The sequence below is a fragment of the Acomys russatus genome, chromosome 10 (genome assembly GCF_903995435.1).
Source record: "Acomys russatus chromosome 10, mAcoRus1.1, whole genome shotgun sequence".
Classification (NCBI taxonomy): Eukaryota; Metazoa; Chordata; class Mammalia; order Rodentia; family Muridae; genus Acomys; species Acomys russatus.
Window position 1 is genome coordinate 70,382,995 of NC_067146.1, and position 27,930 is coordinate 70,410,924.

The window sequence follows — 27,930 nt, forward strand, 5'->3', positions numbered from 1 at the left end:
TTTTAAATGGACCCCATAACACTAGGAGAAATCATGATTGTCACTGCTTCTAAACAAGAGAAATGTAGGTAAGGTGATATTCATGCGTCATTTTGAAAATGGTGTGCCTGGCCAAAGGAAAGATGGAAGGGGCAACTTAAGCTTTTTTTTTTTTTTTTTTAACCAAAAGAAATACACAGTGGATAATCAAAGTGTTTTGCCTTGTCAGTATCTATCTGAAGACTCCTATTAGGCAGCCTCTTTTGTATTCTTCAGAGGCTCTGGTAGTTTCATTTTCTTTGATGATAAATATGTCTACACAGGTTTTAAGTGATTAAAGGTTAATGGCACTTGAATTGTCATTTCTACACACACACACACACACACACACAATTTTAAAGACTAAAGGTGCCAGAACTTATTGAAGAAGGCAGATTTTCTATTTTCATTATTCTAAACACCATTAGAAATTTAAAAATACTTAAAGGTGGACAGCAGTACCTACTTAGTTTTCTGGTACCCTCCCCAAGAAAGGATATCTAGAATTTCCTCCCTCAGAGCCAGGGAAATCAATCACCCCAAGAATGAATAGAAAAGTAAAGTCCGGGCCAATCAGAACGCCCCGCCGTCCTTGCACTGGGACTCTCTGGAAGGACGGGCGGAAACTGGGACTTTGTTACTTTCATTCAGGCAGACAAAGACGGGCAATGCAAGCCTGGGGCTGGTGATGGACTCTTCCTGCGGGGTTACCAGGCAAGGGGTTTAAATCTTGGGGGGAACGACCACTAATCAGATGGCCCCTTAACCGGGAAGCGTGTAAGATCTGCAGAGACGTCATTTTCCGGAATTCTGGAGAAAGAATGAGGTGTAGCCGAGGTACCAGAACAAAAAATGGCGCGGTGGCGCTTCAAGGCCTGGTCAGGTGACACGGCTCCAATCCGCTCAATTGCCTCGGCGGCCCCGCCTCTTGCTCCGCCTCCGCGTATGGGCGTGGCATGCCCGGAGGTATGTGGGCGTGGCCTACCCGGAGGCGCTTTCTTCAGAGGCTCAGAAAGCCAGGGCCGCGCAAGCGCAGTCGGGCTTCAAGGCCGGTCTCCCCGCCCTCTCCCCCATGGCCCCGCCCCTTTCTCCAGGGCAGGGCAGGGCCGGGCGTCCAGCGACTGCTGGCTAAAGAGCCACTGACTTCCTTGTTGTGAGTCTCGGCCTGGCCGTGTCTGGAGTCGCAGCCTCGCGGTGCTCACCCGGACCACTGGCGTGAGTCTAGGATCAGACCACAGCCATGCTCAACCCTAGCAGCACCTCCTCTCCCGGCCCGCTCCCTGAGGAAATTAGGAACCTGTTGGCAGGTAAGGAGCGGGGAAGGGGGCGGTGACACTGGGGGGGCGGGGGCGCGGGGACGGCGAGCCGGCAGGGACAGAAGCGCTCAGCCTTCACCTTGTGCGGGCCGTAGTGGGGGCGGGCCGTATAAGGGGGACTGGGGGTGGGGGCAGGGGTCTTGGGGGTGCGGGGACTAGATAGGAGTGGGCGTGTATGCTGAAATGATCTGATCGTCTCTGGAGAGCCCGAAAGTGAGGACGGGAGATGGACAGACAGCTATGTTGATGAATGCATGTGTGAGAACTTCAAAAGTAGTTGTCCAAACGCTGGTTCCTGGGTGGCCAGGCCAGGAATGCAGGTGTTAGCAAAGACACACTGTAGGGCCGCAGGTGTTAGGAGTTAGAAGGTGAAAAGGTGCTATTTCCAAAACACCCATTTTCTTGAACAGTCAGCTCAAACATGTTTATAGTTTTGAAGGGTGTCCGGTTTTCAAATGGCCACTATTTCTGTAGCCTGAGTAACTATTAAAGTGAAAAAGGAAGGATGTGTTAAAAGTTCTGCTTCCTGTGTCACGTGATGAAAGAACTTAGAAGTCTTTGCACCCTCATCTTCCCCTTTTCAGTTTTACTTTCCCATTTATAGGAACTTTGAGGAGTTGAAACGTAGTTCCTCAGTGCTGTTATGAATCTACTGTGCGGAGGTGTGTGTTTCCACTGAGGATCAAGGAAAGGTCGATGATTCTGCACAAAGTAGAAAACACATCTTTTTAGAATAGCACACGTTTTACCTATCTTGATGGTCTTGGGTACCATCGTATACTTTGTCTTGTAGTATTAGAATTCTAGAAATGGAGTAATTTTAGCCTGGTAGTCTCTAAAACATTTCTTCCAATATTGATAATGGGTAACTGAATTAAAAAGTTTCTCCTAGATCCCTGTGCTGTATAGTGTGTATTTTAATTATTAAAACAATATCATCTAAAATGAACATTTGCAACAGTTTGCAACAGTGTGAGAACAAGCATCATATAATACCTTGTTAAACTGTTGGGTCGTTGACATCATGAATACGGTCAAAAATACAACTGTGTGTGTGTGGGGGGGGCAGACCTGTGTTTGTGTGAACATGACACAGCGTGACGGTGTGCCATGTCACTCCGAGAAATGCTTCTTGTCATTAACGGCTATCACTAAGAGAAATGATGAAAGAACTGTGGGTGTATATTTAAGGAAACGTTTTATTCCATTATGTGAGAGTTTATAGGAGTACCAGTTTTGTCTCTCTACAGTTAACATTTTCTGCCGGTGGTGGTGATGGTGGTGGTGGGGGCAATGCTAGAATTGCATGTTTAGAAAACTGTCTCAATAACTAGATCAGAAAAATGTTTTATTCCAGAAAGGTCGTTCTTTGCAGGTTATTTTAGGCTCATATTTTTTAATTAAAAAACTAAAGTACCTCTGTTTAGCTTTTTAAAGCTTGACAGCTCCTTTAGTAGTCAGGCTGTCTGTGGGTCCGCAATCACACTTCCAACATAATAGGATAGAGACCCATCACTCTCCGAGCCTCTGAGGTTACAAAGTATTTTCTGAAGCTCTCTGTTGTATCATGTAACTAGCTCACAATTACACATTTACCCACTAATGCTAACTTTTTGACATCTTTTAAGTCAGAGGTTGAACTAGCATAATGTTTGAAATTAGCTTTTTATAAAATACATGAGAGATTAAAAACAAATATCAAAATAATAAATATTTGCAGATTACAAATTTGCATTGCATCTTATTTTTAGAAGATATTTTTAGCTCATGGATATTATATATACTAAGCAAGTGGGCTAGTCTTCTTCATAGTTTAAAACAACTTTTCAGTATTCAAAGAAAGTTGTTAAGGTTTTATGTGTAATTAGCATCTTTAGAGTAGATGGTCCAAGCAGTTATCTCGTCTTTGAATCTTGTTGGGATGCATGATCGTGATTGCATCCCTCAAGTGTTTTGGGTGAAAGTACATGATACAATTTAGAATTGTGTAATTATAGGAAAGTGATTGCATTGATTTGGATTTTAGAGGTATTGCTGGCTTACCTGATGCACTTTTTTTTTTTTTTTTTTTTTTTTTTTTGTATTTTTCTTTTGTTTTAACTGAAGAAAAGATACTGAACCTGCTAGTTGTGAGCAGTAATGGCTCTTAAACTGTGTGGCACAGTGTGTATCTGATAAGGAACCAACCTTTCCAGGAGTGTCAAGCCCTTTGCTTTCAGAAGAAAGAAAGTGATATTTCATTTTATGTTTCATATGCACTAAATTATGTAAGTCACCATAGATCATACATGTTAAGTATTTGTTTGATAGAGATAGGTGCTCAAATGGACTTTTTTTTGTAATCATGTCTTTTCTTTGTCATTGTTTGCTTTTCGACTATGGTAGCTTTAGACTACCATTTTACTATTTGCCCCCTCTTCATTTCTTCCCTCTTTAAAAACACTGTATAGAAGTGCAAAAATAAAGTTATTACTCTTATCTCAGTTAATAATATCTTTGAAAAAAATAGTTTGAACCGGGCGGTGGTGGCGCATGCCTTTAATTCTAGCACTCGAGAGGCAGAGGCAGGCGGATCACTGTGAGTTCAAGGCCAACCTGGTCTACAAAGTTAGTCCAGGACAGCCAAGACAGAGAGACCCTGTCTCGAAAAACAAAACAAAAAAGAAAGAAAGAAAAAAAGAAAAAAATACTTTGAACAGTTATTTTCTGTAGCACCAATATACTAAAAATTGAAGGCTTATTTTTTTAAATAAGAAATATTAACCTATTCTTTTTAGAACAGTTTATATAAAATTTTGTTGAATCAACTTTTGACACCCTTACCCCCAAACAATGGAAGAACAGGTTTATCCTGGATGATGAAAACCAAAGGATAGCCCCAAGTCCTGGCCATTTAATCTTACCCCATACCCAAATATTTTGACTAGGACCAATAGCAAGAATGGTTTTGACTTATGTGAGCTCTCCACTGGCAGGCAAGAAGGCCAGCAGTTCTGGGAGTGCTGCCTGCTGCTGCCCGCTGCTCTCATTTGTCTAGTCACCCTTTAAATACCGGTTTGGTAGTAATTTGCAATCAGCTATTATTTGGATTCATTCTCATCCATTGATATCATAACATCAGAATTTAAAAGGAAAGTGTTCCCTTCTTCTTAATAAATTAGAAAATAAAGCCAGTGTTAGAAGAAAACAGCTATCAGTACACTGAAAAATTAGAACCAAACCAAACAAACCGTAACAAAGTGACTATATGGTTTTGGCAAAATGACCTTGATAATTTGTCTAGACGGCAGCTTTGATTACAAATATTGCCTTTTCCCTCTAGAACATTTTTTTTTAAGTCTTCACACAATGTAATTCGTAATACTTTTATGGGCACTTGATATAGGATTTTTACAGCATGGCTTGTTTCTCACCTTTCCAGTTCCTACTTATAATTTGGTCAATATTTTAGTTGTATTTTCCTTGTGAGCATTATTTATGGTACATCTAGTGTTCCACAACTTCCTCCTGGAGCACTAGCTGGGTATGCAAAGGGAAGAGTGCCACCTACTGAGTCACCAATAGTCACCTATTTCTTTGTACCTGGATTATCCAACAGAGCAAGAGCAAGCCTGCCTCATTTTGGCTGCAGCAACTAATGAGTATAAAGTTGATAGGAGAACATTTGGTCTGAAAATGAAATCAGCTATGGCATCTCCAAGATACTTTTTTCTACAATTAGGAGCATAGGTTTGCAAATCAAAGGGTTCAGAAGTTTATAGAGATTTTCTTCTGTGTCAAATAGTATTTGTAAATTAAGATATAGCATTAGGAAGATTATTTACCTATTTATCTTAAGAGCTGATTGCCTTCTTTTTTTTCTTGTTGGGGCTATTTTGACATTGAAAGTATTTTCACCTGGGATTACTAAGTAAGGCTCTTAATGGTATGCACTTTTAAAAATACTTAATCTAATCTTAATCAACATTAGTTTCTTTCAAAACATCTAAATGTACTAAAAACAAAACAAACCAACAACCAAACAAACAAAAACCAGAGCAAGCTGCAAACCTTTCAAGTATGTTTACCTCTGCTGCTATTTGTCTTGAAGTGCTTGTAGAAAGAAGAGAAAGACACCAGAGGAAAGCCCCTGGTGATTTGAAATACATTTCAGTTGTCTCTCATAAATTGAACATTAAGTGTCATATATGGGTGATAAAAGTGGCATAGGCTAGGTTTTATATACTCATTATTCATTTAGTTTGTCTTTTTCAATTAAAGCCAAGTCCATCTTTTTCATTCCACTGAGTTTACGTTTCTTTTTCAATCCCATTCTGAACACATTACAATGGATGCTACCCAGTGGTGGGTATGTACAGTGTAAATCTCAGACTAATGGATTATTACTCACTGTGGCTTCTTTGAAAACATGTTACTCACCCTGGCTTCTTTGAAAATGTGTGGTGAAAAGATTTTGATTAGATAAATCTAAAGAGGTTAAAAGGTGGCTGGCCTTATCTTTTAACAGCTCAGCTTTTTATCAAAATAAACCATTTACCTTGTCAAGCCAATTTCAAAAATTCTGTAGCTGATTGGATTATAAAACTCAGACATGCTTCACCCACTGCACTTGGTGATCTGTGCTCCTTTGTGTCTTGTTCCACGTTTAAAAAGTCCACAGTTTGGCTGTGACATGGAAAAGTGCAAGGTAATCCAGGGGAAGGCATTGACTAGAACAATCGATATCTTTTCAATTAGCCATTTTCCAACTTTGGGTATTTGGCTCCATTGATCTGCATGTGCCCAGTTTAATTGATTTTTATATTTTCCTCAGTAGCTGTTTGGTCAGACCATCATTCCCTGTTTTAACAGAAAAGAGAGGAGTGTGGTTCTGTTCTGATGGCGGCTGAAAGTGTAGGCTTTAAGGTAACACATTAAGTTGGGCAACAGACAGCTCAATGAACAAAGTGAAATCTGGTTCACACCATAAGGTAGGAAGGCATGTGGAATTAAGTAGGAAAGCCATTTGGGGTGTGGGATTGGTTTTTACAGTCACTCATATTGATCTGGGACTTAGCAAATGGTGGTGGAGTCACCCCAGTTCTTGCTTTCTCCTTTAGGCAGATTCAGGCCATCACAGAGGTGGTAAGTGTGTAATGGGGGAGAGAAGAGGGACATTACCTGAGTGGCTTGTTCCCAGCCTCCAGGCTGCAGGTCTCATTCTAGGCTGTTCTGCCGCAGAGGTTGGTAGAACAGGTGCTGAGCTCTCTCTCACTGAGTGCTGGAGTTTATCATTGACAAGAGTTTTGTTCTTGTGCCTTTTTACTACTTGATCTCCATGGAAGTTGGTAGAAAGCTGTGTGTGTGTGTGTGTGTGTGTGTGTGTGTGTGTGTGTGTGTGAGAGAGAGAGAGAGAGCGCTGTTCTCATTCACTCTAGAGGAAGGCAGGGTGGCAATTTTTCCTAGGGGTTCATAGGTACAAAGAAAAAAAGAAACAGTGGGTAAGGTGTTTAAGATCTTGTCTCTTAGGGGTCAGATGTCTGCAGGGTAGTGGTCTCTGACGTAACTGCGTCAGGATTGTTGAGCCAGAACACGTCATCCTTTACTTTTGCTTTCAGACCTTAGCATTTATGTACAAAGCAGTTGTAAATCTGATCTTTCAGCTGCCTTGCCCCAAATTTTTACAGCTGTTCTCACTGGGCGCCTTCCTCTTGACAAAGTTAAGGTGTAACAGGAGCAAAAATTACCTCCGTGTTTACTTTTCACTGAGATAACTTTTTCCAGTTGCTGACTTGCGGTTGGAGGCCCATGGGAGTGGGCTTGATTCCGCTGTTGGGTGCAGGCTGTGCTGACCTGTAGCCCTTGAGGCTGCGGCGGGGTAAGGAGTGATGGAGGGGGCCATAGCTTGTGGAGTTGGTGGTACCCTCTTTTCCAGGCCCTATTAGCAGGAGCCCAGTAGCCGCCTCCCCACCTCCCTATTCCTCTTTTTAGTGGCTTGCCGGTGGGTAAAATAAAACCTGCCCTTCGCAGAAAAAAGGAGTCTCAGTTCCCCGGGCCCAGGGGCCAGCCTGCGCTGGCTGACCTTTTCTTGTAGTTAAATTACCACGTTTCCCCGAATTACAGAAAGGAGTCAGTGAAATCTACATATGAACAGGAGGACACGACCCTAAAGGAAGGTAACAGAAGGCTGTGGCGGCTTGCTAGCTCACCGCGGCAGGCTAGCTCACCATTTGCAGGGCTATTTAGAGCACAATAAAAAGCTTCGAATCTCTTTTCCAACCAGCCAGAGGAAGGCTTGATTTACCCAGGAGTTTTATTGCTGGCTTTTGAAATATTACTCTGGCTTTGAGGTACAAAGCCGCAGATCCAGCCCCATTTGTCTGGCTTGCCTGCCCCATGCTCAGCATCAGCACTGTGCGCTCAGCTCTCTGTTCCCAGTTACGTGGACAAGAACCCCGAGGTTTAAGGCTGTCTGGGTTTGGGCTGGTTTCTGGGGGCAAGGCTGGGGCACGCCAGTACAGCCTGGTCCTTGGTGCCTGTTCTGGAGCTGGCAAAGGCGCGGGGGAGCCAAGTCGGCAAACTGCACAGTACCGTTATTGCGGCTGGTCAGGCTGGCGTGTTCCATCCCTCAGATCTGACACAGTGTGTATTTTAAGCACCCTAGACTTCAAAAGCTTAAATACCAACCAAGTCTGTGGGCAACCAACAAACCCGATTATCGCAGCTTTTCCCAGCCAAAGTTCTTGTTAAACACCACTGCCAGCAAAACAGTTTCTTCTCTGCATCCTTTTGGAGAATTATTAAAAAAAGCCAATATTTGGAAAAATTCTCCTAGTTGCTTTTAAGCCTTTTTCTAGGAAAAAGCCTGGGAATAAGTATATTAAAAAGACTATACTCTAAAAGTATAGATGTTTTTCCATACCCAGTCCTTCCCCTGAGAAAGTCAGATTTTTCCTACACTCTTTTCAACATGTTTTCTCAAAATAGAGGCATAGGATCGAGTTGTCAAGACATATTGGGGAAGCTTTTAGGAAATAGCACGTAGAACATGGAGCGTTTTAATGGTTGTTTTCTGAGTTTTTATAAAACCGCAATGACCTTTTAAAGAAATAACTCTTGGGCAGTAGTAATTCGTTCTGTTATTGCTTCCAGAGATAGAAAATAGATCTTGTTTGTTTAAACTGGGATTGCATAATGAAAATGTAAAATAGGCAATTACATAACATACTCGTGGAAGAGGGAATTAAAGGCAAACACTGAGTGAAAATAACATTAGCTAGACTGTTCACTGTCCCTGTGCCTGTGAGACTTGCAAGGATAGGGTGGGTCTGGGAGAGCTAGCAGCAGCAGCAGCCTGCTACTCCGTAGTCCACTCTAGGGAAGCCAGTGGTCGTCTTCTTCAGCTGAAGTCAGCTTGTCCCAAGGTGGCCTGCTCCCGTGGGTAAAAGCTACGGCTTCAAGTTTTGCTGTTTGGAAGCCACTCGAGAAATTGTCCCATATCCACTGCCCTCTGACTGTGCCTCTTTCCTCCGTAGTTTAGGGGCCACAGAAGGAAAGAGGAGACAGGACATTGTGCTTTCATTTCATTTGGATACTCACTTTTAACATATACTTGCTGTTAAAGGGTTTCAAAGCGGAAGTTAGTTAAGATATTGTCTCATGTTTGAAACTTGTTTTTTCCCCTTGTATTGGCTTAGCAAATAATTACGCACTTAATATGTATCTGTAGCAGCTTCATCCATGTTCCTCATTGGGGCAAAATATTTTTTTTTGTAATGAAGAATTTAAAATTGATTGCATTCTACTTTGTATATTAGGTTTTAAATGGTTTAATGCAAATACAGTTGAGATTATTGCTTGCTTTGTTACTTGTGTGTAATGTTCTGTTTTGATATTTTCATCAATATAAGTAAGGAGACAAAGTAGTTAAACAAAAAGAAAGTAAGGCATACGTCTTTCTGGTGTGAAATATGGGTGATTTGTAGTCATGTTTAAAATTTTAATGTAATTCTCTAAGAGATATTTTAAAGTGAGCCATGAAATTCTGAAAATGAAATACGTGGACATTATTCAATATTTCATGAACAATAATAATGGTCTAGGAATCAAACCAGCAAGGACCTCTTGGAACTGTACAGGAGAGAGAACCAGCCAGCACAGTGTTTAGGAGTTCTCAAAAATGTCAGAAGCGACTGTGGGAAGCCATAGAAATCTGTTTCTTAGACACTATATTTTTAAATAGTGGAGGAGCTCAATTTCCACTTGTTTAGTTAACTACTATTCCAGGTAGCTAAATGCAGAGCAGGACACAGGGGTCACAGATCACAGGGCTGGCTGTCTTTTGACCTGAGGGGAGCCGGTGAGGGTGGGGCAGTAGCCGGTGAGGGTGGGGCAGTAGCCAGGAAGAGGTATGACTTAAGAATCTTTAGGAAAAAAAAAAGGATTTCCCCCTCTTAGCACTAGATATTATATGTTCCTGAAAATAGATTACACTGGGAAAAACAAACTCTTGTCTTGGACTTTAGCTTATCTTTATAAAATACTGCAAACGACATGTTCTTATAGCAACTTAAAAATAATTATAAAGCAATATAGTAGACTTGCATAAAAGCTTTCCACTTGCTTTATAGAAAAGAATTTGTTTTATGGGGCACCATAATGTATTAAAACTTGTGTGTTTCTTCCTAGTTTAATGATGCCAAGCATGCAAATAGCATTTGCTGTGTTAAGCATCAGTAGAATATACAGATTTTATGAGCGAAGTGGTGAACTGATTTGTCCAACTTAGTGTTTGAAGTGTGCTTCAGCTGTTATGCTCTGGACTGATAGATAACAACCATAGATTTCACAGATATTAACACTTAAGTGTAGAAATAAGCATTGACCTATTTGTCTTCACAAAAAATGGTTCTTTTCTGTAATTTGTACCCTGTTTTTATATTTCATTGTTCAGATGTTGAAACATTTGTAGCAGACACACTGAAAGGCGAAAATTTATCCAAGAAAGCAAAGGAAAAGAGAGAATCTCTCATTAAGAAGATAAAAGATGTAAAGTCTGTGTAAGTTACTTGCCTTTTATTAGTAATTTCTTTCTCAGAAATAACTCTGTAATTAATGTTTATTGTGGAGTTAAGTTCAGTGTTATGACTTATTAATGTTAAGTATTTTTAAAGGACAGGATATATTCCCACTATAATAATTTCAAATACAGATACCCATTTTGTTGATAGTTATATATATTTTCCAAGCATGCTAGCAGAATGCTAAGTGTTTCTTTTGGGCTTCTGAGGATATATTTGAAGACTTTAATATCCATGTGGAAAATACTGCAGACCTTGAAAAAGAAAATCCTTTAAATTGTTATTAAATTAACAACTGTAACATATTATAAATATTGAAGATATATTATACTATTAGATCTTCTCTCTCTCTTTTTCATACTTAAATCTTTAAAAATACATGTGTTATGAATTTCTAATTCTTTAGGAATTGTCATTTCAGGACAGAAAATCGTTTTTTTTTTCTAGATGTATATTTATGATATAGATTCTGGATTTCAATTCTTGCTGCTAATTAGACCTTGCCTTGATTTTTCAACCACATTTAAATGTTTCGTTTTCTTTATTTTTACAGCTATCTTCAGGAATTTCAAGACAAAGGTAAATTTCAAATCTCAGTTTTCTTTTGGGGAGAAGATTTTCAGTAGGATAATCTTAACATTCTGGAGTCTTAAAGTTGGAATCAGAATGTGAATTTCCATACCATGTGTCTAGACCTTCAAGATGAGAGTGCTAGCTCCCCCTGCTGAGAGGAAAATTGAGAAGCGCATGCATCTAGAATCCTACACGTTTCATAGCCTCAGGCTCTGTGTTTGCCCTGGTAGACATCTGAGTCCAGGCGTGTACCTGCAGCTACACTCAGAGTGCTTGGATGAAACAGAGGCGAGCTGTCATCTCTTGCTGTCTCACACTACAGAGACCGCTTTACCGGGGTGCAGGTGGCCCTCGGCTGGGTGACCGTGCTTCATGTTTCTGTGGCACACGGGATGGCACACAGCATTTACACACTCCAGGCAAGGCACCTACCACTGAGCTATGGCCCTAACCCCTTAGGCCCTGCTTTGAAAGGATGAGTAAAAATAGTTCCAGATTTTATTTGCCAGCATGAATAATAGGTTTTCAAGTGCTGATGATGTCAGTGTGAGGTCTGTCAATTTCTGCAATTAGTTTCTAAGTCTGGGCAAGAAAATAGTGTGGCACTTTCTAACTGGGTCCCAATAATAATTCCTGTCTGAACTGACTGTAAGTGAGAGGACAGCCAGAGCGTTAGGACACCAAGTCTGTGTCGGCCCCCAACCCCCATCAGTTACAAGGCAGTTGCAGTTTCTTTCATAATCGCTTGTCAGGATCAGTGTGGTCCAAGTGGACTAGAAAAAGTTGTGGCATACTAAGATGTTTTAAACACAGTTAAAGACACGAGCAGGAGAAGGTCCCCTTCCTCATCCTTGCAGTTTGTGCCACAAGGAATCTTAAACTGTGGCTGTAATCCTACTGCCTTTTCTTAGGTGCACGCGAAAGTGAGTTTATACATTTGGTTAGGATGGGTTCTTTTCAATACAATGCATTATTTGTGAAGAAAAAACAGATAACCAGATCTTACCTCTTCTTAAAAGGCGTATATTGTTGCACTGATTATTTATTGAACACTCGTTGTGGCATAATTATTTGTACATTAAAAAAAATTTAAGCTAAGAAGGCAGGCTAATGGGAAGACATTGTGTAATTGCTGGTTCAGTGCTAGTGTAGGGGCTTTCCCTTTGGGATTCTGTTTCAGAACTTGTTCAGGTGTGTGGATATTAAAATTACATTACTGAGACACATTCTTTGTCTCCAAAGAATATGGAAGTTTATATAGTATTTGATAGAAATTGAAAAATGAGCCTAGAATAGGAGTTCAAATAATGTGGAATTCAGAGATTTCTCCATAATCATTTTCCTCCGAATAAGTCATTTGCAGCTCGGTCCTGCTGTACCGAGTTACTAATCACCTGGGGCGCCAGCACAAGGAGCCTGTGGAGAAATTAGATGTGTACCTCGGAGAAATATGAGAAGCTGAGTAATTTTATGCCATGACACCCTCACAATCTATTCAGTTTTCTTCTGAAAAGACTGCTTTCCAGCTTATTAGGACTAGGAAAGGACATAGACTTAGGAGTTGGAAAGTGATGACCCAGCGTGCATCCTCTTTAAAAGAGCTCTACATGGAATGAGTTCAGCTCCAGGCTGTTTTGATGCTGCTGTTCGAGCTTCCAGTTTCCCCTAGAAGTCTGGGCCACTTTCCTGTGTGTTGAAGTCCTCTTTCCTTCTTCCCCCTCCCCACTTCCTCCCATCTTTGTCCTGTCACTGTAGGATCACAATGAAATGAGCAGAAGCAGGTTTCACCTTTGGATTCTGTTTTACACCCTCTGTTGAGTCAGTGATAGGCTAATTTTAATACCATTATTGTGAGAAAGCAGTCCAGGTAGAGAGTTCTTAAGATGAATTAATTGAGGTTTAGTCATTCGTAATTATAGTTACTAATTTCTGTAATGTTCACAAATGTCTGCTTCCTTCTTACTGTCTCTCTTCATTCCTTTCCCTACATTGTAGAAAATCTCCTATTTGGCATTTACCAAAATGTAGTTTACAAGTTGAAGTGCTCAGTCTTTAAACTTAGTTGAATTGATGTGACGGCTGTGATCTTAAGTTGTACAGATCTTAGAATATTTCTTTTGGTACTTTTTTAACTTTTACTGAGAATAGCTTGCTTTATTGCAATGGCTTTTAAATGTTGAAGAATACCCCTAGCTTTCCAGTTATTTATACTCACTTCCAAAGGAAGATACTGTTTCAAAACTGCCCTTCCCGTTTGTTTGATTTTTAAGGTTCTCCGTATCTAATTGAGCGTATATTCCCCATTAAATTGCTCTGTCAAGTTGTAACTCTAGAATAATTATCAGTTGTTTACACAAATGTCTTAATTTTTATTAGGAAAGATTTGAATGTAGGTGGAACACAGTTTGCTTGGTATAGTCCCTGTTATTCATTAGAAACATTGCCTCTTCTTCTAGAATAAAAAGGTCCTTGTAACTGTGGTGCTCCTGAGAAAGACAGGTAACTGATGCCGGTACCTCAGGTGTAATATGTCCTGATACTGTCAAGTGTTCTCCTGACCCTGGCCCTGCTGGCTCAGGTCTCTACTCACTGGAATTATGCTCTAGAATTTAAAAAAACTTTTTTTTTTGGAGACAGGCCTTTTCTTTTGTATCCCAGGCTAGCTAGCCTCTAGCTCAGGATTCCCCTGCCTCTGCCTCCCAGATGTACACCACCATATCCATAACACATAATTATTTTTGAATTGTTCTCCATCACAGATCTCCCTCCCACCCCCCACCCCACCCCGCCTCTTTTTTTTTTTTTTTTTTTTTTTTTTTTTTGAGACAGAGTTTCTGTGTAGTCTTGGCTGTCCTAGACTCACTTTCACTTTGTAGACCAGGCTGGCCTTGAACTCACAGCGATCCTCCTGCTTCTGCCTCCTGAGTGCTGGGATTAAAGGCGTGCGCCACCACCACCTGGCACGAGTCTCTTAAAGTGGCTTAAAATAGTTATTTTTGTAGCTTATACATTTTGCATTTATTGTTTTTGTAAAGACTACTACTATTTGAGGCATTAGCCGGAATTCTCTAATATACGTTAGGTCCGGGACAAGTAGTCACACTTTAGTTAAATCTTTCCCTTGTATTAGTCTCGGTAGTGACTTAGCTTCTGTTTCCTTTCTGGACTCACTGGAATAAGACAGTGTAACCCACAGAACCCAGTGTGTGCTCTCTGGTGTGACTTATTTGTCAAGGGGATTGAAGTTACCTTGATTCAGGAGTTCAGTTTTGAAAGAAATTTTTAGAAATGTCTAAACCATCCTGGTTCGGTGGCACACACCTGTAATCTCAGCTCTCAGGGAGGCAGAGGGAGGCAGATGTCTGTGCTTTTGAGGCCATTCTGGTCTACAAAGTGAGTCCAGGACAGCCAACGCTGCACAGAGAAAACTTGTTTTGGAACCCCCCTCCCCCCACAAAAAGAAACGTCTAAGTCTTTACAAGAGGTAGATTTTAAATGGGATACCATTTCAAGAGATGTTTTTCAAATTTGTATTTATTAGTATCGAGTTTTTGTGGGTTTTTTTCTCCTTCTCTGCCTCTTTCTCTTCCTGCACTGGCCATACTAGGCACTTACCTCAGAGCTACCATGTTGGGCCAGCATCTAGTTTTTAAATGTGGTTGTTTTAGATCCTCTCACTTTCTCCTTTAGAATCTCTTCTCCCTCTGTTTGTAAAAAAAAATTTAGTAGATTTTGCCCTCATGGCTCTATCAGTATTGTTACATATGCAGGGATTTATTTAGAAAGCCATTTTCGTTGACCTTCGTATTACCTAAGCTTATTAATGGACCACTTTTTAAAAATAGCGCGATTGTTAGGTAAGAGGGGATACACTTTAGTTTGTCTTAGTGAAGTCTTCAGAATAATGGAAGAGTCAGTCTTTGGGTTTAATTTCCTAACATAGTATGTTTTCAATTGAAAGTTAACTCCATAATGAAATCTGAGCAAATTAAACTCAAGGAGTTGCACTCCACCCCTCCCTCCTCACGCTTGTACAAGTGTGTTAGAGCGTGCTGGAGATAATGGGGTCTGGAATACAGAAGCCTGTCTCCAAGGCAGTCCCGGAGAGACGGGGTCCTTATTTCAAATCTACCTCAGTTTGCTCTGAGTTAGGTTTATTATTCCTTGGCTGTAAGTTGGCCTTTCCAAGGATGAGAGGAAAATCTTACTTGTGTCACTCAGTGTTTTAAGAACTAAACTTCCCTTAAGAAATTACAGGATAAATGCATAAATCTGTATGTTTAGTTCTGTATTATTACTGGAGGAATCAGATTGGTCAAATGAACAGATAGTTAGAAATTAATTTGTTTTCATTAGACTTATCTCTCCAAATTTTATCCTCGATGCTCTGTGTTAGGGAAGAGTCTCTAAATTATGTGTTAGTTATAATTTTCTTTAAGTTAACAGCTATACACATTTATGGAATACAAGTGATATTTCGATATGTACATAAAATAGGCTCTAAATTTTAGGTATGTGCGGTTGATTATCTGATTATATTTAAAGTGGGATTTTCTTTGCCAGTATAAGCAGTACATTGGGCGGAATGCTTCAGTGGTGACCATGGCTGTGCAGTCGCTGTTGGCTGCATCACCAGGCATTTATGAGAATGATAATTGATTATAAGCGATGTGAAAAGGGAAGGCTAGCAGTCTTATAAGTTTCAAAATAGTTATCAGGGACCTGTGCTGCTGTGCTACAATTAAGCCTTGAAGTTGCCACTAAAACGCTGGGAAGAGAAGCCTTGCATCATTGTCTTTTAGATGGTTAACTTTGTATCGTTAATTAAACTTTTGAAAGTTGTGGGATAAATCAAATGCTTTTCTAGGGAAACAAGAAACAGTATTAATGAGCAACAACCCCATAATTATCCTTGTGAGTACATAACAGGGACACATTCATGTCTTTTCTTTGTGCAATAACTTTTACAAAGAAGTATTTTTAAACTGATCATTAATTTTATGACCACAGAAATGAGATGCAAAATTTATGCTGTTGTCATTGGCACAGGCTCAAGGCACCACGGACATTATGTGTGATTGTAATAGAATGACTGCCGACTAATGACTCTGTAGACATTACATTTGAGCATGCTTCTCTTTTAGATGTCTGATTAGCTTGTAATGCTTTCAATTACGTCTGTAAATTACATTGGATACTTTTACCTGATGCCCATTGTTGATTCGGAGTTCAGTATTTTATTACATAAACACACATTGAGCATTTTCCTTTTAATTTATAGAAGCCTTTGCAGGTATAGCTATAGCTATTTAGCCCTGGAGAGGATAGATGCTGTGCGCTACTCAACAGCGACCCCTGTGTTCAGTTAAAGCTCTTCAGAAGAGAACAGTTTTCCTCTTTATTGGGTGAGGAAGTGGCTGGAAAACAGAATCAGAGGAGGGTAAAGGGATGATCACCAGTGCAATAAAGTAAAGGTTTTTCCCCAATGTAATGAAGCTTTAAAAAGATACGCTCCCCCCACAGATGCTGTGTAGATTCTTGTACGTTCGGAGCAGTTCTTGGGAGCAGAGGGTGGTGGCAAGAGGTGGTGTCAGGGAGGGAGGTAAACAGTCCCGTAGCAGTATTTAGTTTAGCTTGTCTTTGATAAATACAAATGACATTGATTTAAAAAAAAAAATCCACTCTTTCAATCAGCTTTAGTTTTTGTGATAAGTAAATTGAAGACAATTTCATTTTAATAATAATCCAAAAAGTATTTAAGTAAAAACAAGGCAAAACCAGAGAGGTCTTCAACATGTCAATGACAGATTTTTATAGAATAATTTTTTATATTAAAAAGTTCTTGATGTTCTATCATTTATAATCCTTGTTATATATAGCATACATATGATATAGAGTGACATATGAACCCATTTGTATAAGGTCACATGCATTAAAACAATAGCCATGTCAAAAGTTAAACTATTTATTTTCAAAACCTAAAAACGAAGTTTTAATTTCTTTGTTAGTTTCTATATATAGCGTGAGCATCAAGCCTGAGTGCCAGCTGGTTTCAGTCACTCAGCTTGACTGTTTTCTGTGGCCACTGCAGCTACTGTAGTGAATGCTAAGTTCCAGTCATGTATATAAAGTACCCTGAAAGATGAGCTCTGAAGGGTTGGTGACAACCGTACACATTCCCTGGAATTGTGATTGGGAAGCTAGTACCATATTTAGTGTATCAATAACAGAATTGGTAAGGGTGATGAGATAGCTGTCTGTTCACTGCTCTTGTCTTCATGAGGGATGTCACCCTCTATGTTTTTGAGGATAAAGATGATGGTTTTTCATGAAATAGCAAAATGATAAGGAAATAGAAATTAATATTTAGTTCTTAAATTATGTCGACACTGTTATCTAGAGCCAACCTCTATTCAAAGTGTGCAGAAAAATAGGAAGCAGCCATCAGATGGATGTCAGAGGATACACACATCATTTTGTCAAAACTTCCTTCGACTGATAGTATATTGAAGGTGCTCTCAGATAGTATGCGATTAAGCATATGCGTCTCTGTGTCGTTGAGTTCATAAGAAAAATGAGTATATATAACTGAGTTTAGCAAATAGCTAATTCATTAAAAAAGATTTATTTATTTATTATGTATACAGTGTTCTGCCTGCATGGCAGAGCCAGAAGGGGACACCAGATCACATTATAGATGGTTGTGAGCCACCATGTGGTTGCTGGGAATTGAACTCAGGACCTTTGGAAGAGCAGCCAGTGCTCTTAACCTCTGAGCCATCTCTCCAGCCCGGCTAATTCATTTTTTAAAAAAATATTTTACCCAAATACATGGGAAAATACCCAACAGCTCTTATCATGGGAATTAAGCATATAAAGCAAATAGATAAACCAACCTCTAACAAGCCAACCCAGGGTTTGGGAACCAGGTAGGAAGCAGGCTTGCACCAGTGAAGCAGGCGGCTCATGTACCGCTCTGTGGAAATGGAGAGGGTTCGTGGATTAGAGTGTTTACAGTTAGAGGGGCTGTGTGACTCTTAAAGCATTTTGCCCTTAATGAATTCCTAAAGGAACTCTTGAAAATCTAACTATTTTTAATCTAATACAATCCTGTGGCTTTTAGTGAAAACAGTGTTCATGTGGCTTTATATAGTCAATTTCTTATTACAATATTTCAAGTTATTGAGTAGGTAAAAGGGATTACTTGAATTATATTCTCAGTTGTGCTTTCCACTGTTCAGTTTTTGTTATTTTGATTATTTTATTTGTCTTGTTTAGTTTTTTCTTCTTTGAACTTCTAGAAACCATCTTGATTTTGGGAATGGATTCTTGTGGGTCATAAGAAAGCAGTTGTCTGATGACCTTTAAAACTATTTGCTAAGTAATTTGTGTTATGATGCGTATAAAATAAAGTCACACCTGGTCTTACATAGTTCAGAAAGTTGTTTTGTGTGTGTGTGTGCGTGTGCGTCTGTGTGTATGTGTGTGTGTGTGTGTTTTCCTGTTGCAGTGACTACACTTAATGGTAAAGCTGACCACTTTTGACAGGATACCATTCTTTTCAATGGGCAAGTCATAAAAGGCATTTCTGATTCTTTTACAGGCGATGCCGAGGAGGGGGATGAGTACGATGACCCCTTTGCAGGGCCTCCGGACACTGTTTCCTTAGGCTCAGAGCGCTATGACAAAGATGATGATGGCCCATCTGATGGTACGTGGCACTCTCCCACAGTGTATGCCTCTCGGCGCTTTCATACAAAACTGGTAGGTGTGGATGGAGTGGACCTATCAGAAAGCAGACAGTGCAGGCTCAGGGCACCTCACCTTCAACAGAACCTTTTCAGGAACAGAAGAGCTCTCTCTAGTGGTCCCACGGAGGCTTCTTACGTTTTGTAGTTGCCTAGAATTTTTAGGCACGTGCTGGTATTATTATGGAAAGGTTCTTACAACAGTTTGTTGGTTAAATTAATATCAGATTATGCTTAATATTTGATTGTTCTCCTTAATGATTTTTGTATTATTTATTGTATAAATAATGAGCAAGATATTTGGTGTATTTTTTTTTTAAAAAATTCATACAAAATGAGTTCATGAAATATTAAATTAATTATTTCTACATTGCCTTCTCATACTGACACAGGTTTTTTGTATTAAATGCCTTTTTACCACAAATTCTTATTTTTATGATTGCTGCTTAAGGTTGTCCTATATTATGCATTAATAGTATGGTATATTGTATTAATTTAGTTAGTAATAGAGTTAGATTTTGCTGATTGTTAAAATCTGTGGACTGTGTCAGAGTCATGAATCTTATTTTTAGAATACATCAGGTGTCTCCTTTCTGACAGCTAGTCGAGTGAATCTGTACTCTAGAGTGGTCTATAGTTATAAATTAAGAATGTGTACCAGTTCATTAGCAATGTATACTAATTTGTGCCACTCAAAGTTTCACATAGACACAGAAATGAAGGATGTCATTTGCCACCATATGATGATCAAACTGTGCAGTTCCGTCTCTAAGTACAATTGCTGAATGAAAATGTGCTTCTTGCATCAGAACATTCCACATTCTGTGTTACTCAGATCATTCCCTTTGGAAACATAAATTGCTTTTATGAGGTATAAAATTATGTCTATTGCAGAACAGGGATAAGTCAAGTACATGCATAAGTGATGAGCATTCTAACCACTGAGTCAGAACAAAACAGCCTTTTTCTACATCCAGAACTTTGTTCAATGTGCAGTGATAATCATATCCATTTTGTGTTAACTTTTACTTTCAATTTCTGCTTTGAGAGGGAGGAATGTTTTCTTTTCTTTTCTTTTCTTTCTTTCTTTTTTTTTTTACAAAGATGCACGTTTTTCTTAGCCCATGCTTGGTATCCATAACCAAGCATCACCCTTTTTGTTCTCATTTTTAGCATTTTATAATTGATGAAATAATACTTTCAGGCAAAATAATGAATTGTTATATAAGTTGTACTGTTTTAAGACTCATTACAATTATTTGTTTTGATTCTCTATAAAATATATTTATGCATGTAGGTATGTGTCTGTACACATACAGAGACAGAGCATTTATATTCAAAAGAATAAAGATACATTGACTGCATTCACCAAGTAGGTTTATCAAGTTCTCAAAAATAGCACAAATATTTAGATCTATAGGGGCCATTATGTTGAATATGAAAAAAGTCCTGCCACCTAAAAAGATAATCTAACAGTTAACTGTCATATGATCTAGAAATAGTCTAATGAGTTTTAGAAAAGTGAATTGTTATTAAATTACAGAATACTTTTATGATTATTGTTTTCTTTCATAAGAATAAATGGTTTAGGGAGCTGATGAGATGGCTCAGCAGGTAAAAGTGCTGCTGAGAGGCCTGAAGGCCTGAGTTCTAGCCCCAGAGCCCACATGGTTGGAAGAGAAAACCAATTCACACAAGTTGGTCTCTGATCTTCTCATGAGGACTGCGGTACATTTGTGTACCACTCCCATAAATAAATACATGTAAAACAAATTTAATTTTTTTCATATTTTCAAAATCAAAACAGAGAAGAAATACATTGATGTGAAAAGAACTTGTTATTAAAAATAATGACATGGTTATGTGTAGACCAGTGTTTGTTAAATATCTGGGCTTATTTATTAGTGGTTAAGCAATTCTTAAACGGATTAGACATTCTACTTTTATTATGATCCATTTTGACATAGTAGTAATAGGATTGTAGCAGCTTTACATTGTCTTGGAACATGACAGGTTGATTTTCAGTCACTGGACATTTATTCCAACATATCATCTCATTAGTTTGCTCTTTGCAGCTTAGATTTTTGTCTGTGTTCTCTTTGATTTGTGGAATATAATTTCCTTTACTATTATCAGTCTAATGATGTGTTAATTACAAAAATGCTTTTAACAATAACTGTAACTGGTTTAGCCTTTGTCAAGTCTGGTTCTTTTTTGTCCTTTTGACTTTTACCTTATGGCAGGCACTAACAGTATCTGAATGCTGATGGATTATAAACTCTAAGCATGGTAATGTATTTTTCATAGAGTTAATGTAATTTTCAAGGTACTGCAAAGGTCAAACCTGCACATCTCTGTGAATTCTAAGTCTGCCTTTCCCTTTAATATTTCTTTTTCTCTGTTTCTCTGGTTCAAAAGTTCACCCAGTTCCCAAATGGCCACCTAATTTTCCAGTTATTCCCTCAAGCCATATGTGTTTTGGTTTCTTTATGGTTTATTAGGTACTGTAGGGAAGTAGCATAAGTTATATCTTCTAATGAAATTCAAGCACACTTCAGTGATGCTTCGACTTGATTGCTGGTAGCAATTAAATCACAGGCAAGGAGAATAATGCATGATCTCACAGAGTCCAGACACCCTATCGACCCCGAAGGGAGATGAAAACAGAAACAAAAACAAACTCTTCAAACCCTGCCAGACATGATGTTTCCAGCCTGCCTGGTTTCTTTCTTTCTTTCTTTCTTTCTTTCTTTTTTTTTTTTTTATTGGCCAGCTGCCTGATGGATAGCAAAATCATAACTTGCTGCGTGCTAACAGGCAGAGTTCACATGTAGGTTATTGAGAGCTGATAAAGGGTTAGATGGAGTTTTGATTTTCGCATTGGACCTTGGTATACCAGATTAATGGAATTTCAATGAGAGACCAGAGAAGCCACAGCTTTGTCAGAGAAACAGATGGAGATCCTATAGTCACGTCTGCTCATTAATACTAGTTGCGTGAAAGGTGCTCTCGCCTTTATACAAACGAGTTGATATAATTGATTTTTGAGCGGTACATTGGAAAAAAGCACCTTATTGATGACCAGACTTGTAACATAAATAGTGACAGATTTTTGTATCATTTATAACATAAAAATGTACTTTGGATTTCTTCTTCTCTCTCTTTGGAAAAGCTTTTTGTTTTTTATTTTTTTCTTAAAGAGAAATATGCCTTGAGACCAATAGCTAAAAAAGGAGGAAATGCCATGCTGAGAAAGAATAGTAGGCTATGATTTATTTATAAATGATTGCATGGTTGCTGTCAGAGCTGCATTTTGATATGGTAATATTTGAAAGAAAGCAGATTTTTTTTTTTATTAGCTTCATGTCTTTCTGGAAAGTCAAGAATACAAGTTAATGATTGTTTTGGTATCATTGTAGATCACTCTTACAAGTTTTATGCTAATTGTGTGGCTGGGGCGCTAAAATATAATTAGTACATTCAGTAGTCAGATAACATTAGAGATAATTAGGCAGAAATCTTCAAAGATTCTGCCCTATTGAAGACAGTGCAGTGTTTATGCACTGATGTAAGGTGGTTGTCAGTCACTGCACAATGGCTTGAGTTTCCACTTTCTACCTTGAGGTCATTTTCATTTATTTTCATTGTGAAAGGAGGCCTCTAACCATTTGGTGTTGCGGATGATCTTGAGTGAGGTAAGAGTTCACTAGGCTGGAAGACATATATTGGCTCTTTTTGTCAATGATAGGTCAAAGGATCCCTGTGGACATTAGTTACAAATCTGAGTCAGGGCTAGACCATAATCACTTCATGAATAAGAAGCTGGACCGTCCAGCTGAGAATGTAGGAGAGCTGATGTGAACCGGAGGTGGAGAAGAGTCACTGTATGGATGTACCCTCCTAAGTAGAATTCCCAGTAAAAGGGGTTACAAGCTCTGGGCATTGGCAAAGACATTTGTCTAGGAAGGGATTTGTTCCTTACAGCTTGGAGATTAGGAAAATGGCTAAGCTATTTTGATCACAGCTTATGATATCAAGCAACATTCTTTTTTTCATATACCTTCCCCTAAGAAACTCCAGTATAAAAAAATTTGGATTTGTAAAACATGTATACAACTTGTTCCAAAAGACTGCTTAAAAAAGGATGGTCTGGGCCAGCAAGATGGCTCAGTGGGTTAAGGCACTTGCTGCCCAGCCTGATAGTCCCATGGCACATTCTTGTGTGTTCTCTCTCTCTCCCTCTCTCTCTCCCTCTCTCTCTCTCTCTCTCTGTCTCTCTCTCACACACACACAGTATCAAGATGGAAAAAAGAAAGTAATTTTTCTAAGTTTTTATGCTATTTAATAGGAACACAATCAAACTAAAACAAAGTAGGTGAATGATTATAGCAAAATAGGTGAAGTAAGAAAGATCACAAAGCTCAAATGTTCAGCATTACAAAAATTAATTTTTAAAAAAAAATTATTTTTATTTTGTATGCATTGATGTTTAGCCTGCATGTATGTCTGTGTGAGAATGTCAGCTCTTGGCGTTCCAGACAGTTATTAGCTGCCATGTGGGTGCTAGGAATTGAACCCAGGTCCTCTGGAAAAGCAGACAGTGCTCTTAACCGCTGAGCCACCTCTCCAGCCCCCAAAAATTAATTTTTTAATCCAACTAACAAGCAGGTATTTGCACTGTACATGAAAAAGGGAACATGATATTTGGAAAAGACAGCTAAGTATTCACAGGCAAATAGGGCAAAGTTCTGTGTAATGGAGCTGGGAAGACATGATTGTCATGGAAAGTCATGACACTAACATCCAGATTAAGGAAGGATCCAGAGGTAGTCATAGCATTTGCTAACAGTAGTTCTCTGATTTGATCTACCCCAAGGCAAGTAATTGCTTCCATTGATTTTCCCTTCTAATTTGTTGAGTGGATTAGTGACATATTTCAGTATCATGGTAAACAAACCCAAATATTATAGGGAGGTCTTATATCTAAGTGGGTTTCTTGGGGTCTTGATCTTGCTGGCAACAGTGGGGAAAGTTGCTGTAAAGAATATTTGGAGTCAAAGTTGGAAAACCAAGGTTTTATGCTCAAGATGATTGCATGGTCTAGCACAAGTGCTTAGAGGCTGGAGCACCAGATGCTTCTGTCCACTCTGCAGAATTAGTAATATGTGGCGGCAGCAGTGAGATGATTTGCCTGGGAAAATGGACTGTATGGGTAATGACTTGAGGAGAGGTTGAAGAGGAAGCAGTGGTGGAGATCTTAAGTTAGGCTGCAGCTTACTGGAATGGCCAGTTAAGTTAAAGAGTTTGCCTTTAATTTGGTGGTCATCAGGAGAACCCAGAAGTAATCTATTGATACGATGGCTGCAGATTTCAGTGATGTTGCCTTGGCAATATCAAATGCATGTTGAATCAAAGCAAAGAACTATCTAATAGAATCAGCAAACTAACTTTGCTACATTATTTATTTTCAATCTTACCAGCGTCTCTGTGGGATAGATGCTATTATTACTATCTAGCAGTCAAGGGAACACAGGGGAAGGGAAGTCACATGATTTGCCCAAAGCCTTGCCCTGAGTGGCAAACTGGAATTTGAATTCATGTTTGTTTGACCCAAGATTCAGGTATGTTTTCACAGCCATTTCACCTTCTCCTCAGCTAGGCTGCCGCCGCTTTTGTTTTTGGGGTTATGGAGGAGAGCCTGGGGAGAGTGGTGAATATTTGATCAAAGAGAAGAGATTTCCTTCTCTGTACCTAGTCAGTGTCTTCAGCATTCCTGTAGCAGCAGTGTCCCCTAGGAACTTGGGAGAAATGCTGGCTCTCCATCCCCGTGCAGTATCTACTGAGCTTGGAGCAGCCAGCTCTTTAGCTATATCCCTAGGTGCACATTAAGGCGTGAGAACTGTGTTTATAGGTATCTATTGCATTGATCTTTGCCATTGAAAGGGAGTGCGGCTGCACTTGAGGAGTGTCCTGTGGCCAGGCCTCTCTGTATATCTAAGAATATTCTGTGCCCACTTGCCTCTGCTCCCAGCACTCTTTTGGCCACCTGAACCCTTAGGAAAAAAAAAGCTGTGCTTTTTTTTTTTTTTTTTTTTGCTGCGTAGAGTCACTTTCCAAGGCTGCTGCACTATAGCTCTTTCCCCTGTTTTGAGATAAGCTCTCACTATGTAGCCCAGGCTGGCCTTGAACTCATGATCTACCTCCCTTTCCAAAGTTCTGAGATTGCTGGAGAGTACCACTATGCCTGGTGTGTAGTTGTCCCATTTTTGAGCCCCCTTTCAGAGCCTCTTTTCTCTCTAATAAACTTCTCTGTTAAGGACATTGGGTAGGTTCTGAACCAGGCCTAGGCATGTTTGCATGTTAACCTAAGGGAGGCCAGGTTGCACTCACAGATCTTATTATCAGCAGTCGTCAGTGAGGAGGCTTTGGTTATTACTGAACACTCAGAAGGCAGAGGATTTCCTTTCTCACTGAGCACATGGTATTTGGGCCATTTGCATATGGAGTAGTTTTAAGGCTTCCTACTTGTGCCTACTTTTCCAGACTGAGGCAGATAGCAGATTTAGAGTCTAAAAAGACAGTGCAAAGACCAGTTTGGTTTTAGAGGAAACTTTTTCCCAGCATAGGAGAACAAGGAAACACTTTTTTCTCTAAAAAGCTAACCTGGAGGTGGCCATGCTCAGGGCTGGGGGCATTTTCAAGAAAAGAAAAAAGATTGCATGGTTTAAAACAGATAGAAAAAAGTCAGGCTCCATCTACTAGATTGTTTAACTGATGTTATTTTCTTTAATCTGCTCGAACTATCAAAAGACATTTCCCTTCTTTGTAAACTGACATAAACTGGGAGAGACGGGGATGGGGGGAGGTAGGTATGTGGATAGATCAATCGATCAATTGATCGATTGATAGATGATAGATAGAACAGATAGATAGATACTGGTCTAGTTATCTTAACCTGGACTTCAGTTTATGACGGCAGACATCCCTTTGGTCTTTGTGTACTATGCTTCTCACAAACTTAAGTAAAAACAAACAGAAGGGTATACTATACACTCTTCCCCAAGTCTACTCCCGAGGGGGCCAGCTTTTTCATGGTGCCTTCTGCAGGCTGCCCTAGCAGCTTCAGATGCCACTCTCACAGTTCTGTCTGACTTGCGCTATGATCAGTGTCTCTTCTGCCTCCCAGTTTTTTTCTATAATAGTCTTCACTCTTTTCTTTCTTTCTTTTTATTTTCCTTTTTTGAGACTAGTCTATATAGACCATGTTAACAAAAACAAAACAACAACATAACACAACAAAACAAAAAACAGGGCTCCTTCTGCCTCTGCCTCCCAAGTGCTGATAAGTTGAATGGATATTAAATATTGGTCTCTATCCTTCATGCCCTCACTTCCCTCAAAGTTGAAAAGGTTTTGTTTTGAGCCCTGCTATGATGGAAGACCCAGTTGAGTAGTAAGGTGGCCTGTGTAGGATTCCTTGTATGTTTAATGCTGTGTTATTGTACTGGTGCAAGGATTTGGACCTGACTGAGGTGGCAAGAGGATGAATTAGAAGCCTGCATATATACATACATTCACATACATGCATACCTACGTTGAAAGCTGGAATTGGATGGTCTGAGCTCTCTGGTGGAGAAACTGAAAGACCCAGGTAGCTCAGTGTGTTTATTATATAGTGTTGATCAGGGAGGCAGGGCTATTGCGTTTAGATGAGCAATAAGGCAGGGCTATTACATTCTGATAAACAAGGAGGAAGGGTTTGTGGTGTATAGCTGGATCAAGGAGGCAGGCTTAACTAATGTCAGTAGGAGCCATCACTGTGGGGAGGGCCTCAGGCTGTAAATATCTGGGGAGAAGAAAGCTATGGTGGCTTTGCCAATTTCTCATGGGTCTAAGGCAATGGGTCCTTGACATGGCCGTGTAAACAGCACACATTCACTCAGGACTTCACACACTCGACCTTTTCCCATCTCCACAGTCTATTGTTTTCCCCCTGAGTGGAGGCTTTGACTGGGGTTGGGAGTAAAGTACTAAGTAAGCTTGTTTGGTAGCGTGTCTATAAGGCACCTTAGTCAGGACCAAAGAAGTGGAATGATACTCTTAAAATTGCTACATTAAGTATGATGTTGCACAGGTCTGGAACTCATTTCCAGTTACAGGGTTTTAACCCTAGCTGTTTCTTTTTCAGTGTTGGGATTAGGCAGTCTGCAGCTACAATCTGGCTTCCAGGCTCTTACTGGGAATTTTCTTCAGGGATTTGAACTTCTGACAGAGGATTTATTTCAGCCCCACAGCAGCCATTGTTGCCAGCTGCCTGTGACAATGGACCTGAGAGTTCTCCCTGCACTGCTTGTGGCTCTTCAGTGAATGGCCTTTTCTTCCTGTCCTGTAAATGGAAGGGCCTTTGTAGCCACGCTCCTGCATGCTCTCCTGAATTTGGTGTCCTTTGTTAGCTCTTCATTTCAGTCTCATCTGTTTTCAGGTTGTTAGCAATTACTCATTCACAAAAATGAACTCATGATGTCATTTAATAAAAATGACTGGTGATATTCTGGCTTTGGTCCTTAAAAGCAAACTTATGAGGGATTGAGGGTGTAGCGCAGTGGCAGAGTGCTTACCTGACTGCACTCCTGCTCCATCCCCAGTACCAAATGAATGAATGAATGAATAAATAAATAAATACAAAAGGGGTTTCAGGGGGACTTCAGAAGGCAAGGAGGCAGGGCTGGTAGGAAGCGTGGCTGGTGGTGATTCCATGCTGTCCTTTTTAATGCTATGAGGAAGCCGTTTCATCATATATTTTATGAGTAATGTATGAAAATAGTTCCTTGGGGAAGAAGTAAACTTTAGTCACCAGTGGGAGGCCCACATAAAGTTGTCAGTGTAGCCTTAGCTCTTAATCACTTTGAATGAATACAAGCTTTCTGGAAGAACTTAGGTCCTATAAGCCCTGTCGAAGAACTAGCCCTTCTAAAATAACTGCAACCTTGTAGATATGATGACACATGCAGTAATTATTCTAAGTACATATTCAGAAGGGGAAGAGTATTGCAAACTGGAGTTTGTAGGTACATTATAGAAGAACCTAAAGTTTGATAGTGTTTAGTTAGGCTGGATAAAGTTGTAGTGAGTAGAGGAGGACTTTCAGCCAAACCAAGGGGCTGTGGGACAGGAAGGAGTCATGCTGAACTCGAGCAAGTTGAAGAACCAGTTGGG

General features: G+C 39.7%; 1 protein-coding gene across 2 annotated transcripts in view; it reads left to right on the forward strand.

The window, feature by feature from the left end:
* Nucleotides 1-1,091: 1,091 nt before the first annotated feature.
* Nucleotides 1,092-27,930, forward strand: part of Skap2 (src kinase associated phosphoprotein 2) — a 148,713-nt gene continuing 121,874 nt past the window's right edge. For both annotated transcript variants that reach the window (XM_051152371.1, XM_051152372.1), the window contains exons 1-4: nt 1,092-1,325; nt 10,267-10,372; nt 10,947-10,972; nt 18,570-18,677. In XM_051152371.1, coding sequence (XP_051008328.1) covers nt 1,259-1,325; nt 10,267-10,372; nt 10,947-10,972; nt 18,570-18,677 — 307 coding nt within the window. In that variant the 5' untranslated portion in view covers nt 1,092-1,258. The remainder of the gene's footprint in view (nt 1,326-10,266; nt 10,373-10,946; nt 10,973-18,569; nt 18,678-27,930) is intronic.